The following is an 11,392-nucleotide window of genomic DNA, read 5'->3' as shown; positions in this document are numbered from 1 at the left end:
CAATTAAAATAAGGAACTCAACACCATGGATCATTTTAGAGGCCAAAGATTTAGCAAGATTCAATGAGAAAGCAAACAGATACAGGAATAGAGAACTCTGGAGTGCCAGCACACGGAGACTACCCAAGCATTAGCAGCTTAGCTGGCTGTTGAAGGCCAAACCAGATGTGAAGAAAACTTGAGGGAACTTCAACAGAGGCTCATCCTCAAACAGCTCTGTTGGTGGTTCTCAGCGAAGGCAACCCTTTTTCTCTGCTCTTAAAGGATGCTTTTAAGCTGGGGCTCTCACCATGGTCCTTGCCTGAGCTAGCAAGCTTGCTTTTAAGCTTGGCTCTCACCAAGGTCCTTGCCTTGTGCCACAGCCAGGCAACCCCATTGATTCAGGTCTTGTCTAACCTCTGAGGGTGGCTGTGGGCCTGCCTCACCCCTGTGCACTTGGCTGGCAATCACTGATGCTGGTCATATGCCCAAACCTGATTATGATCAATGGTCCTGGCTCAGTTTCCCAGCTTGACTTCAGACCTGCTCTTCTCATTGCAGATTTGCTTGGTGTTCTGGTCCCTGGGCTGAATCCAGTTACCCTCACTGGCACTGTCTGCCTCACTTGGGGTACAGTGGGACTGGTCCATGGCTGGAAAATCCATGGCTTCCTTCCCTGAGGGAACAGCTTTGCCCTTGCTGTACTTTGGCATTGAGCTACAGCAGTTGAAGTCAGGAGCAAGCATTAGCTGAGAAACAAAACATCATGCTAGAGGTTTTTAAAAATTCCTCATTTCTAGGGACTGGAATGCTGAAATTGTGAAAAGTTTGAAGTTTTGTAAACTGTCACAATGACATCACTGATGTGGATCTGCTGAAGCTTCCCCTAGTTTAGTGCTACCTAATCCCAGATGATACCTGAATTCTTCAGTCTAAAAACTAAGTCCACACTAATATTGTTTCTCTGTGCTACAGACTACTCAGAAGCTCACACATCAACACTAGAAGTTCTGCTGAGGTATATTTTCCTTGACATCTTTGTCATTGCTAATTGATTTGCAGAAAATTATCTGACTAGTGTTTAGTACATTAATAATCATTATAATGATTGAAGAGGAACAGTGTTAATTCAAATTAAAAAAACCCACCTAATTCAATGCATACAGTCCAATTCCACATGCAGTCTCCAGAACTCATCACCAACAATCTCCTGCTGTAACTCCAAATGCCACCCTTTGGATCCCAGTAATAGTCTCCTTAAAAAGCACCCTATCAACCAGAAATCCAGTACCGGGACATTTTTGAGCATAGGGATAAATTCTACCCCTTTTTATTCTTGTCCTTGTTCTATGTTTTCACTGTTAGAAGTCTGAAGTATGGGATAGCTGAACTATGCTTACTTGAAAAAGGTAAACAAGAATTTACAACCAGCAGAAGGATTGAGCCAAAACAAAAAATGCCCTATGTTCTTCAAGAGCTCTCGTGTATTTCTTTTGATGCATCCTACTGCTTCCTGAATACAAAGTCCCAGCAGCAGTTTTTTCCCCCATGATGCTGCATCTTGGAAGAGAGGTACCATCACTAGATATGAGTTAGCTAAAACCCAGAACACAACAAAAGAATGTATTTGAGACACCACATATCACTTCCTTCTACAGACATGACATTATTTTTTATAGAAAATAAAAACCAACCATTTTTATTGACTGTACTATAGATACCTGTACAGAGTGTAAACTTTAATATTTCACCAGATATGTGAATACTTCTGGAGAAAGAATTATCAAGCACCTTCATTTCAACAAATTTTTGATATTTACAGTAAGACATACCTGATTAAGTGTATGAATAGAATGAATTAAAAGTTATAAAAAGTTATACAAAAAGATCTTTAAAATGTTTATATGTTTTGGTTTTTTTTATGATAAATATAAAATAAAAGAAGAAGATGTCACAGAGTTAAGACTCAAAATTGGCTCTATTTAAAACTATGACTGCTGTGTCTGAAGGGGAATGAGGAAATGGGGATACTAGCTTACTGCTCTGATCATGACACAGTGAAATGTGCTCTGGCAGGAGCCTCACAAACCCTCTTTTGCTCTGCCACACATTGGTTTGTAGGCAAGCTTCTTTCCCAGCACACAGTGGGGAAACCAAACCACTCCTAGATTTGTACTGCTAATCTGACATATAAGTATGCATTTAGATTTTTCCTCTCCAAACTTACTGGAGATGATGAAAACATCAACTTCACTTTGATTTTCATGACACCGTTTTTGCTCTCACTGGCACATAAATGGGGCACGACTATATTTTTTGCTCTTAAGCACCAAACCAGAGGTGAGCTTTCTGAAGATCAGATTTTAACTGCCATGGTTTCTTATGGTCTACAAAAAGGCATGGCATGGTTTGCTAAAAGAAGAACGATTGCTAAGATAAAATTCTGAGTCCACTTTGAGGTTTATAGAATCAAATGTAGAAATACTATTTTAAAACCTCTCAGAAAACAAATGTGACTATCTCTTTAAAACCACTTGTCTCCCAATGAATCAACATCCATTCTTTGAGGACCTACCAGCAATTGTTCAAAATATCTGAATTTTGTTTAGTGGATTTTAGGGAACTACTCAGGAATCCACCTCAAACAGAAGAAAGATAAATCTCTTAAAACCTAACAAAAACTTCAAATATATAAACAGTGCTGATTATCTTTAACAAATCATGTGCTGTAGGAAAGGATCACATGAGCCGGAGTGAGAATTATAATCCTTACAACACATGGATAAAGTACTTCCATAGTACAGAAGTCAAAAGCTGAGATGCAAGTTTTTGAAGTGAAAGGACTGGTAGCGAGAAGGAATGTGGTTGGGCAGTAAATGTGTGCTATTAACTGGGTATTCCCCCTTATCTTTTCATCCTTGGAACCCCCTGACTTTTTCTCAGCTAGAGATAAAGCCCAAACACATACATGATGGGCTAAGCATACCACTTCTGCAGAAAACTGCTGCACACTCCAAGGTAAAATTCAGTCTCAGGATCTGAGTATTTCCACTCTCTTTACTCTGTCCTGTGTTATGTTACTTCAATTTTGCCAAGAGACACATCCTTCTTGTCTGGGACAGATGCAACTAAGGCCTCCACATTTACCTTTAAAAGAAAAGAGATAATTTTACAAGGAATAAGGTGAAGTTGGACCCAACCTGGGCAGCCCTGTCTTACTTATCTGTTGCACAAACAGCCTCTGCCTCTGTCTGTGTGTGTGGGGGGTGTGTGTGTGTCTGCATACGTGCATTGTGGCTTGCTGTCGGCAGCATGGAGCACTTATCTTAAGGGCCTGATTGTGTTGATAGGAGTGAATTGTTTACAGCACATTTCCAAAAGGTGTCTGCAGCTCTAAAGCTTATTTTAATGCTCAGTTTCTTTCTATACAATCTACTCCAACTGTGTTGTCAGGGCAGCGGCAAGTACGGCCTCCTGGGGTAGCCAAGCAGAGGTGAGTGCAACCACCGTTATTCACTGTACAGTAGTTATGTCCTGGAAAAAAAAACCAACAGAGATGCAAAACTTTAGAGAAAAACAAATGCAAACCCACAACAAAATCTCAAACAGACAAGTAAAAGAGATGTTGAGATTGATGGCTACACTAGGGAAACAAGCCATAATGAGATTAGGAGTGGAAGAATACTATGCTTTAGGGAGATAAGTCACTGTATCCCTTGTGTCAACTTGACATTCACATGAAAGAAAGATAAAGATACCAGAGTGAAAGAGGCAACATAAATCAAGTGGGTTGTTCCTGAAATACCCTTCATAAACTGGCCACATGGTCACAGATATAAGAATGAAGAGAAGGGAGTGAGTAAATAGTGAAGCGCAATGTGGGGACAAAGTTCAAAATGCCACAGAACATCATCCTCAGATACCAACCATATAAAGACAAAGGAATGCTCCATGAAAACAAACAAACACAAATTGGGTGGCTGGGGAATCGTTAACATTAAAGAGTAAAATGAAGGAGAACTCAGCGTCAGAAGCAGTGGATCAGAGAGGAAAGGCATCCATCAAGAAAACCACTTGAAACAGACTTGAGTAAGACTTAGAAAGAAATTACACCAAGATCCTGAATATTACGAATATAAGCATATACTCAGAGCACACAGTGTTGTTTAATTTTACACTGCCTATCAAAATGGATCTGTGAATTAACTAGTAATAACAATATAACTGATTTCTTAATTGTGACATTTGTATATATTTTTAAGCTCTGAGACAAAACTTCAACTAAATTGTTTTTCATTTCATATATTGAGTAATTTGAAGAGAAACTATCCTAAGGGGGCTTTTAGTCCCAAAGTAAAAATAGCACAACTCCTTTAATTCCAGCCATATTGTAATAAAAAACAGTGAATGCTTCTCCTGTGATTTGCTAAGAATGACATAACTACACAATTATATTGATTCACAAAAACCAAATTATATTTCAGGGGTATCAGATTTCTCTCCTATTTTCAATTGCATATCTGAAAAACTTAACATTCAACAGAGCAGAAGGGCCAGCTCAGTACAGCCACTCTACCACCTGCTGTTTCCTGAACATTCCATTTTGAAAAACACTGGATCTCATTAAGGACATCTGGAAGACCATACTATTTCTGTAGTTTAAACTTAATAAGTGAATTAGGCTCTAGCCATGAATATAGCATTCAATTCAGAGGACAATACATTGGCATTTTTGACAACTCCTCTTAATCATATATGTTCTTCCACAAAGGATAAAACAGGACCCTTCTTCCCCTCCAGTTCTAGTTTCATGTGGCAACTACAACAATGGCTTTTATGGGAAAGAAATAATGTGGCTTTTAATTTCTTACTGAACAGAAACCTAAACACTAACCCAAATCTTCATTGCCCAAATCATTTAACAGCTTACAAATGGGAGCTGCTACTAAGTTCATTTATACAGTAAGGTGTTACACAGCTGTAAAAACTCCAGAATCATCTGGATTACCTCCTGGGCACTGAGCAAAGGCTGTGGTGATTCCGTAGAGTCGTGAGCGCTTGTGAGGCTGGAAGTTATCATTTTCTAATGAAATTGTGCGATCCACTGCGACAACAGCATCCCTGCCAAATGCAGAAGGAAATATACAGAAGTGAGATGAAGGTGAAAGCACAGGGGAAAACAAGACAACACAACAAAAAGCCCCCCCAAAACCCAACAAAAGCTGCAACCAACCAGTCAATAAACTAAAACAAAACCAAAAGAATAGCTACTGCTGCTGCAATTGATAGAGGCATTTAGGTAAGAGTTTGCTGATAGAGCCCATAAAACCATTTACATCAACTAAAAATATTTGTTTTAAAATGCAGGGACTGGATTTTTTTCTCCAGAAGTTAAAGTAAACCTCTAAGTGTTGATCATATGGCAACATTTTAGAGTACTTGCAATAAAGAGAGTGTCATCAAGATAGTGAACACTTTTTTTTCCCCCCTTATTTTTGATTGAACATTCATATAATATAGGGCATAGAAAGCCAAGAGTGATGAATGTCTGCCCTCTACAATGCAGCTGCTATAGAGAAACAAGTTACTGCCCACTCCTTTCCCAAGAATGTTCAGTGTTAAAAGCATTTTCTTCTAGGACAAATCACTATGCTAAAAAGTGAAAACTCAGTTAACTGGCAGCATCAATAGGTCAACTCTACATATCCACTCCACCCTGCATCAGCTATTGCCAAGAAAGCAACAAAACAGGAATGTGTGAGAGGTCAGGCATGAGAAATGCAATATATACTTCAGTTTCTACCGGGGAGAAAAAAATGATAAAAGTACTCCATAATTTCTCTAGCAGATAAGATACCTTCTCCAGTCTGTATAGTACAAATTCTTCCCATAGCTTGTGACACCAAAAGGATACTGAATCCCTTCAACAATCTTTCGTCGACCATGCTGATTAGGGTTCATGCATTCCAGCCTCTTGGTACCTGGATGTAGTGAAACAATTAAGCCTTTGAATCAGAACAAGAGAGCTCTCATCAGGGATGAAAGGCACAAAAACACAAGCATGTAGAGGGTGGAAGGTCCTGGAAATCTTTCAGTGTGCTGCTTAGTCAAAGCCTTCCTCCATGTCACATGTGTGCACGTGCCAAAAATCAAATGGATAAATACTCCGGTGTTAATGCTACTCAGCACAACACTGAAGTTAAAGAAACACAGATGTCCCAAGCAGCCATGGCCAATGCTCACAAGCTGAGATTCCTGCTATGGATTCCAGAATCCTCGGGTTGGTGTGGAACCTGACAGAAGGCCTCCTCCATTCTGGAGGGGTACTTCAGCTGTTAACTGGTTCCACCTCTGGAAGACATTTTTGCAAAGTTTGCTTGGTGAGCATGTTTCTGAAGTGTTTGCTGGGTTGGGCCATGAAGGTGAGACTGCGGGAAGAACATCTAACTCCTAGATGCCAATAGGGTGCAAAAAGGTCTAGCTGCAAAGCCACTGCAGGCTGGGAACACTGCTAATAAATGGAAACACCTGCAGGTTTTTCCTAAGTAATGTGTTTCAGAATTAGACAAAAAAAGAGAAGATGCAAATGTGAGAACAAGAAAGGAAAAGAGAGAAAGTAACTAGAGATAGCAGAAGGAGATACATTTGAAGGTTGGAGAAAGTGTTTTACAGTGAAAAAGAGAGCATTTTAGTTTATTCAGTAAAATAAATATCCAGTCAAAAAAATTTGAAAGGTGACTTGAAGTGTGAAAGCACTTCCACAGGAAGACATCCCTGCAAAGACTCTACATGGTGAAAGACAGCAAGATGCCAAAAGATAAAAAGTAAATGAGAATTAAAAGTACACTTCTTCTCCACCCACTGCTAAGACACTGTCACAAAACTAACAATGGGTTTGTGGCAGAACTTTAATCCCTTGATCTTTTGGGTGCATTGCTTTTTCAAGACTTGCTTCAGTCAAATATAAACCAGACTTGGCCTCAGGGTACAGGCCTTAAAACAATAGTGTCAGGATGGCATTCTGTAAGGCAGATTAGAAAAATCTGTGGTTTTCCCCTAGTCTTAGACTAACAACTTCTACAAAGTCCTAGGCACTACCTAAGAATATAGCCACATATAAGACACACAGACATAGATCTGTTGCATTCCTAGAAAGTTTTGTGGTCAGAATTGAAATCATTCAGCTTGCATAGTCCCATGTGAATAGCAATGAATAAATCATTAAAGCCAAAAGCTATGGCTGTGCATAATTCCAGGACTGGACATGTTTACACTGCTACTATTATGAAGATATATTTTAGCCCCCCTTTACCTGCATCTACCCAGCACAGCATTGAGGAATAAGGATCAAATGTCAGTCCATTTGGTAACCCAAGATCATCTTTAACAAGAATTCTTCTGTTTGTGCCATCCATGTATGAAGTTTCAATTTTAGGAGCTTCTCTGTTCCAGTCAGTCCAGTACAAGTTTCTTAGGAAGAAGAAAAAGGCTAGAGTTAAGACAAGGACTAATCTCAAAAATTGGTGTAGTTAAGAAAATGCTAAGAACACAAAAGTAACACAGAGCCCCTAAATCATTTAAATAAATAAGAAGGGCCATATTGCACTTCGATATAGAAGTCAAAAAGGTGTAGTAAAAATGTAGCAAATATGCTTTCATTAAAAACAAAAGGAGCAAGCATAGAACAGACATAAGAAGAAATGCTTTGCTCCCATTGTTTAGCTTATGATCAAAATGCCAGCCAAAAAGACCCATACTGCAACGGTTCTGAGGGCCATTCAAAATGTACATCTACATTTTGAGTTCTTCTGTCTCACTTCCTATCATGTCTGCTCAGGCTAAAGCAAGACTATTTGGCATACATTTGGGACCCATTTGAAACAATATTTTTCTTTTCAGTGTACCAAATAAGTAACACACAATGGAATCAGAGTAGTTAATCCTCAGCAGAGATCCCCAGAGAGGACCATTAACTCTGACATTTTACTATTAATAGCCAGTTTTCAGTGGTAGGGTTTTTTTCCTTGGATGTACATTCTGTGCCTGTGAATATGCATGGCCCCTCAATGGCACCTTTGTTGCTTACTCCCTAACACACACACGATTTACTATAAGAAGGAAGTCCATGATGCTTGACCTGAACCCAGAACCCTACTCCATCAGTGGGGTTCCGCATGGAACACAGGTGTCTCCTCAGTCCATTAAATAATCAGATAAATAAAATCAAGCTTTGCACAGGTTTCTTGACAACACATCCATACCCTCTCACAGGATCCACAACAATTGCTCTGGGGTTCACCAAGCCAGTGTCAAAAAGGATGCGACGCTGGCGCCCGTCCAGCCTGGCCACTTCTATTCTATCCAGCTGAGAGTCAGTCCAGAAGATGTTGCGACCTAGATGATCTACAGCTATCCCTTCAGGGCTTCCCAAGTCTGTGGGAGAACAGAGGAAAACATTACTAGGTATTATACTTATTCCCAATACACTGTGTCAGCCTCATAAGGATAACCTTTAACAGAGATAAGTTTTCTTCAGTGTTCTGGCTGTGGTCCAGCAAAAGCTACTTTTGCTTTTTACTTACCACTTGGAAGAGGAACATGCATTTTACCTTAAAGTTTAAATACTCAGAACTCTCATAAAGACCTAAAATGAAAAGTTCCATATGAAACAAACTTGCTGCACACAGAAACTGTACTTGAAGAGGCAAACACAGAAAGAGTTGATAACAGAGAAAGGAACAGCAGGTAGTGTCAAAATCTTATTCTACCATCCTTAGAAGGCCATCGAATGAATTTTATAACCCTTAATATTTCTCCTTCTTTAGTACTGGCATACATGGCACATCTCTGAAAACTGAATTTGTGCTAAGTTTACCTGATGCAACAATTAAGCAAATTCAAACTCTAAACACTCGACACAATTACATTAAGTAACTGATGCAATCTAGATCCAGTTCTTTGTTTTTGCAGAGATATTCTTTTTGGAACACATTTTAGCACTGTATGCACACAGCTTTTCTTGGACAGTTAGTTGTTCCAAAAGCAACAGGAAATAGCAGATAATGACCTTACTGCTCTAGCATTAGTAATTTCTAACTTGGATGCAGGATGTAGAAAAAATTTATAAAGTTTAATTCAGCCACTATGAGAAACTGCTCTGTTTTTTTCAAGGTTCCATTGAAAAAAAGCAGGCAGGCCATGTGGAATTTAAGGAACTCAAAGACAAGTAAAAAATAAATAAATTATTTTGGTTCAATTTCAGTTCCAAAAGAAAAGAATTGTACATGGTTACTCCTCAAAGGAGGGGAAATGACCCTTTACACCAGCCAGCTGTTGAAAAAAAACACCTTTCAAATGCTGATCCACTCATCGAATAGAATGTGGCCTGCTAGCCTTAATTCTGAAGTTTATTCACTGACAGCCATTAAACAAACATTATGTGACACAAGCAACCTTTCTGGAGAAAAGGCATTTGGCACAGAACTTTGGGTAGGGCTCTCTAGACTTTGCTACTGTGATGTTGCTGTGAATCACAGTTGCACAATAGTTCAGACATCCTCTGCTCTCCCACTCATATGGATTACACTTACCACTTCATCTGCACACATGACATTTTAGATTTATATGAATTGTTGAAGAGGTGGAAAGGAACAAGCAAGAAGCGTCTTATTGTTTCTGACTCACAGATCATGGCCAGAGGGAAGGGGTGGTGGGCAAGAAAGTAAATGTTAAGTAAATGTCAAGCATTTCTTTACTCCTTCTGAGGGCTTTTGGGCACACTTTGACTCAGTTATACTGACTTCACATTACTCCTTTATTTCTCTAAATGCTTCTGTGGAGTTAGACCCGTCAGCTGTAAGAAACCACCTCACATTTACTTCAGACCCTCAAATGTTCCTACTTCTTTCCTTGCTAATGGCAGAGTCTACTGAGGGTGGCCACATTTTGAGGTGATGGTGGCAGCAGTCCCCAGTCTCTGGGATCAGAAGGTTACCGACTAAATGTTCTGGAGGAGCTCCCAGACTCTTTTAGGAAACAGAAGACAGCAGCAGGCAAAAGATTTGCTGTCACTGATCCTCAGGAGTTCCTGCTCCCTGACTAGTTTCCTTGTTTCAATTTCCTTATGTCAGCTGTATGTTAGGAGATTTATAGAAGTCTAAAAAGTAAATGTTCCTTCTGTGTGGTTGAGCCAGAAAAAACTATCCCCCATGGGGGGAGGGGTAAGGGAATATTTAAAGGCTTCATTTATCACCAGTCTTTCCAGAGGCACAAATGTGTTCCTGCTATATTGTCATCAAGCCTGGTACAGTCACAGGCTCTGTCCCTGAGAGCAGGTTTGTACAGACACGCACAGCTGATGGGACTTCAAGCAATTACAGCAGAGGAAAGCTCTCTTTCCTAACCAGCTGCAGAGCTGAGAAAGCCTCCACAGCCTATACAGCTGCAGGGATAAAGGAGATCTGGATGGGGCTCCACAATTAAATAGTGTTTCTGCAAAGCAGCACAACTCAGATCACAAGAGCTTTAAAAAAAACCCAACCAAAAATGTAGTACATTCCACAAAAATATGCATGAACTGAAGAAAGCAGCTGGAGCTCACAGGAGGAGGAAGGCAAAGATCAAAACAAAACAAAAAAAATCTCATGTGTCTTCTGAAGGGGAGGCATTTTCCTATTTCATGAAATTTGAAAGTTTCAGTTTTGGCCTGCATAGACGATATCAATTTGAATGCTGAATATTAAATATTATTTTGATCTGAATCCTTATTGAAATGCCCATTAATGTACAAAAAGTAAAGTGCAACATCTCTCCCAGTCTCTTCAGGAAAAGCATTCACATCCTATGCAACCAGCAGAACAACAGAATTTGTGAGAAAGCTTCATACATACAATATTTTATATAGCAGATAAAACTGGTGAAGTTTCCATGTGGCATTGAAGCATTTTGAATTACCTTAAATAATCAATCAAATTTAACTGAAAGCCTTCACAAATAATTTTCCAACATTTTATACACTGCAAGAATTTAAATGCCTATGAATACTCTCATTAAACAGACATAGAGTTTTTTATATAAAGCATAGATAAAATATTTCTATATGTTTTATTTTATATCCATATAAAATTATATATATTATAAAGCAATAGTAATTTCCTCCATCTTTAGAAGTGCAGATTCTGAAAAAAAATCATTTATAGTGCAAAGCAAAAATCTTTTCCCTGCAGTTTCTAAGCTGCACAGGCAAGCACAGGATTGCAGTGCAGGTTAGAGTTGCTTTTATATTAAATATGTTGGGATAGAGAAAGAAGCCTTACAAAATACCTCAGACATTAAGTGGTATAGAAATATGAAGCTCCATAACTGCTGTAATGGTTAGGGATGTCCTTAAGCTCTCCCTTTTTCCTTCCTAGGA

The 11,392-nt window shown here is 39.2% G+C and overlaps 1 protein-coding gene across 1 annotated transcript in view; it reads right to left on the bottom strand.

The window, feature by feature from the left end:
- Positions 1-1,648: 1,648 nt before the first annotated feature.
- NID1 (nidogen 1) overlaps positions 1,649-11,392 on the bottom strand; it is a 42,845-nt gene continuing 33,101 nt past the window's right edge. The window contains exons 16-20 of the mRNA XM_023923851.2: positions 8,241-8,412; positions 7,292-7,449; positions 5,837-5,960; positions 4,988-5,100; positions 1,649-3,513 (exon numbers count right to left, since the gene is read on the bottom strand). Coding sequence (XP_023779619.2) covers positions 3,392-3,513; positions 4,988-5,100; positions 5,837-5,960; positions 7,292-7,449; positions 8,241-8,412 — 689 coding nt within the window. The 3' untranslated portion in view covers positions 1,649-3,391. The remainder of the gene's footprint in view (positions 3,514-4,987; positions 5,101-5,836; positions 5,961-7,291; positions 7,450-8,240; positions 8,413-11,392) is intronic.

Source organism: Cyanistes caeruleus, chromosome 2 (genome assembly GCF_971803275.1).
Source record: "Cyanistes caeruleus chromosome 2, bCyaCae1.hap1.1, whole genome shotgun sequence".
NCBI lineage: Eukaryota > Metazoa > Chordata > Aves > Passeriformes > Paridae > Cyanistes > Cyanistes caeruleus.
Note: the sequence above shows the minus strand (reverse complement) of the source record. Positions and strands in the feature narration are given on the sequence as shown.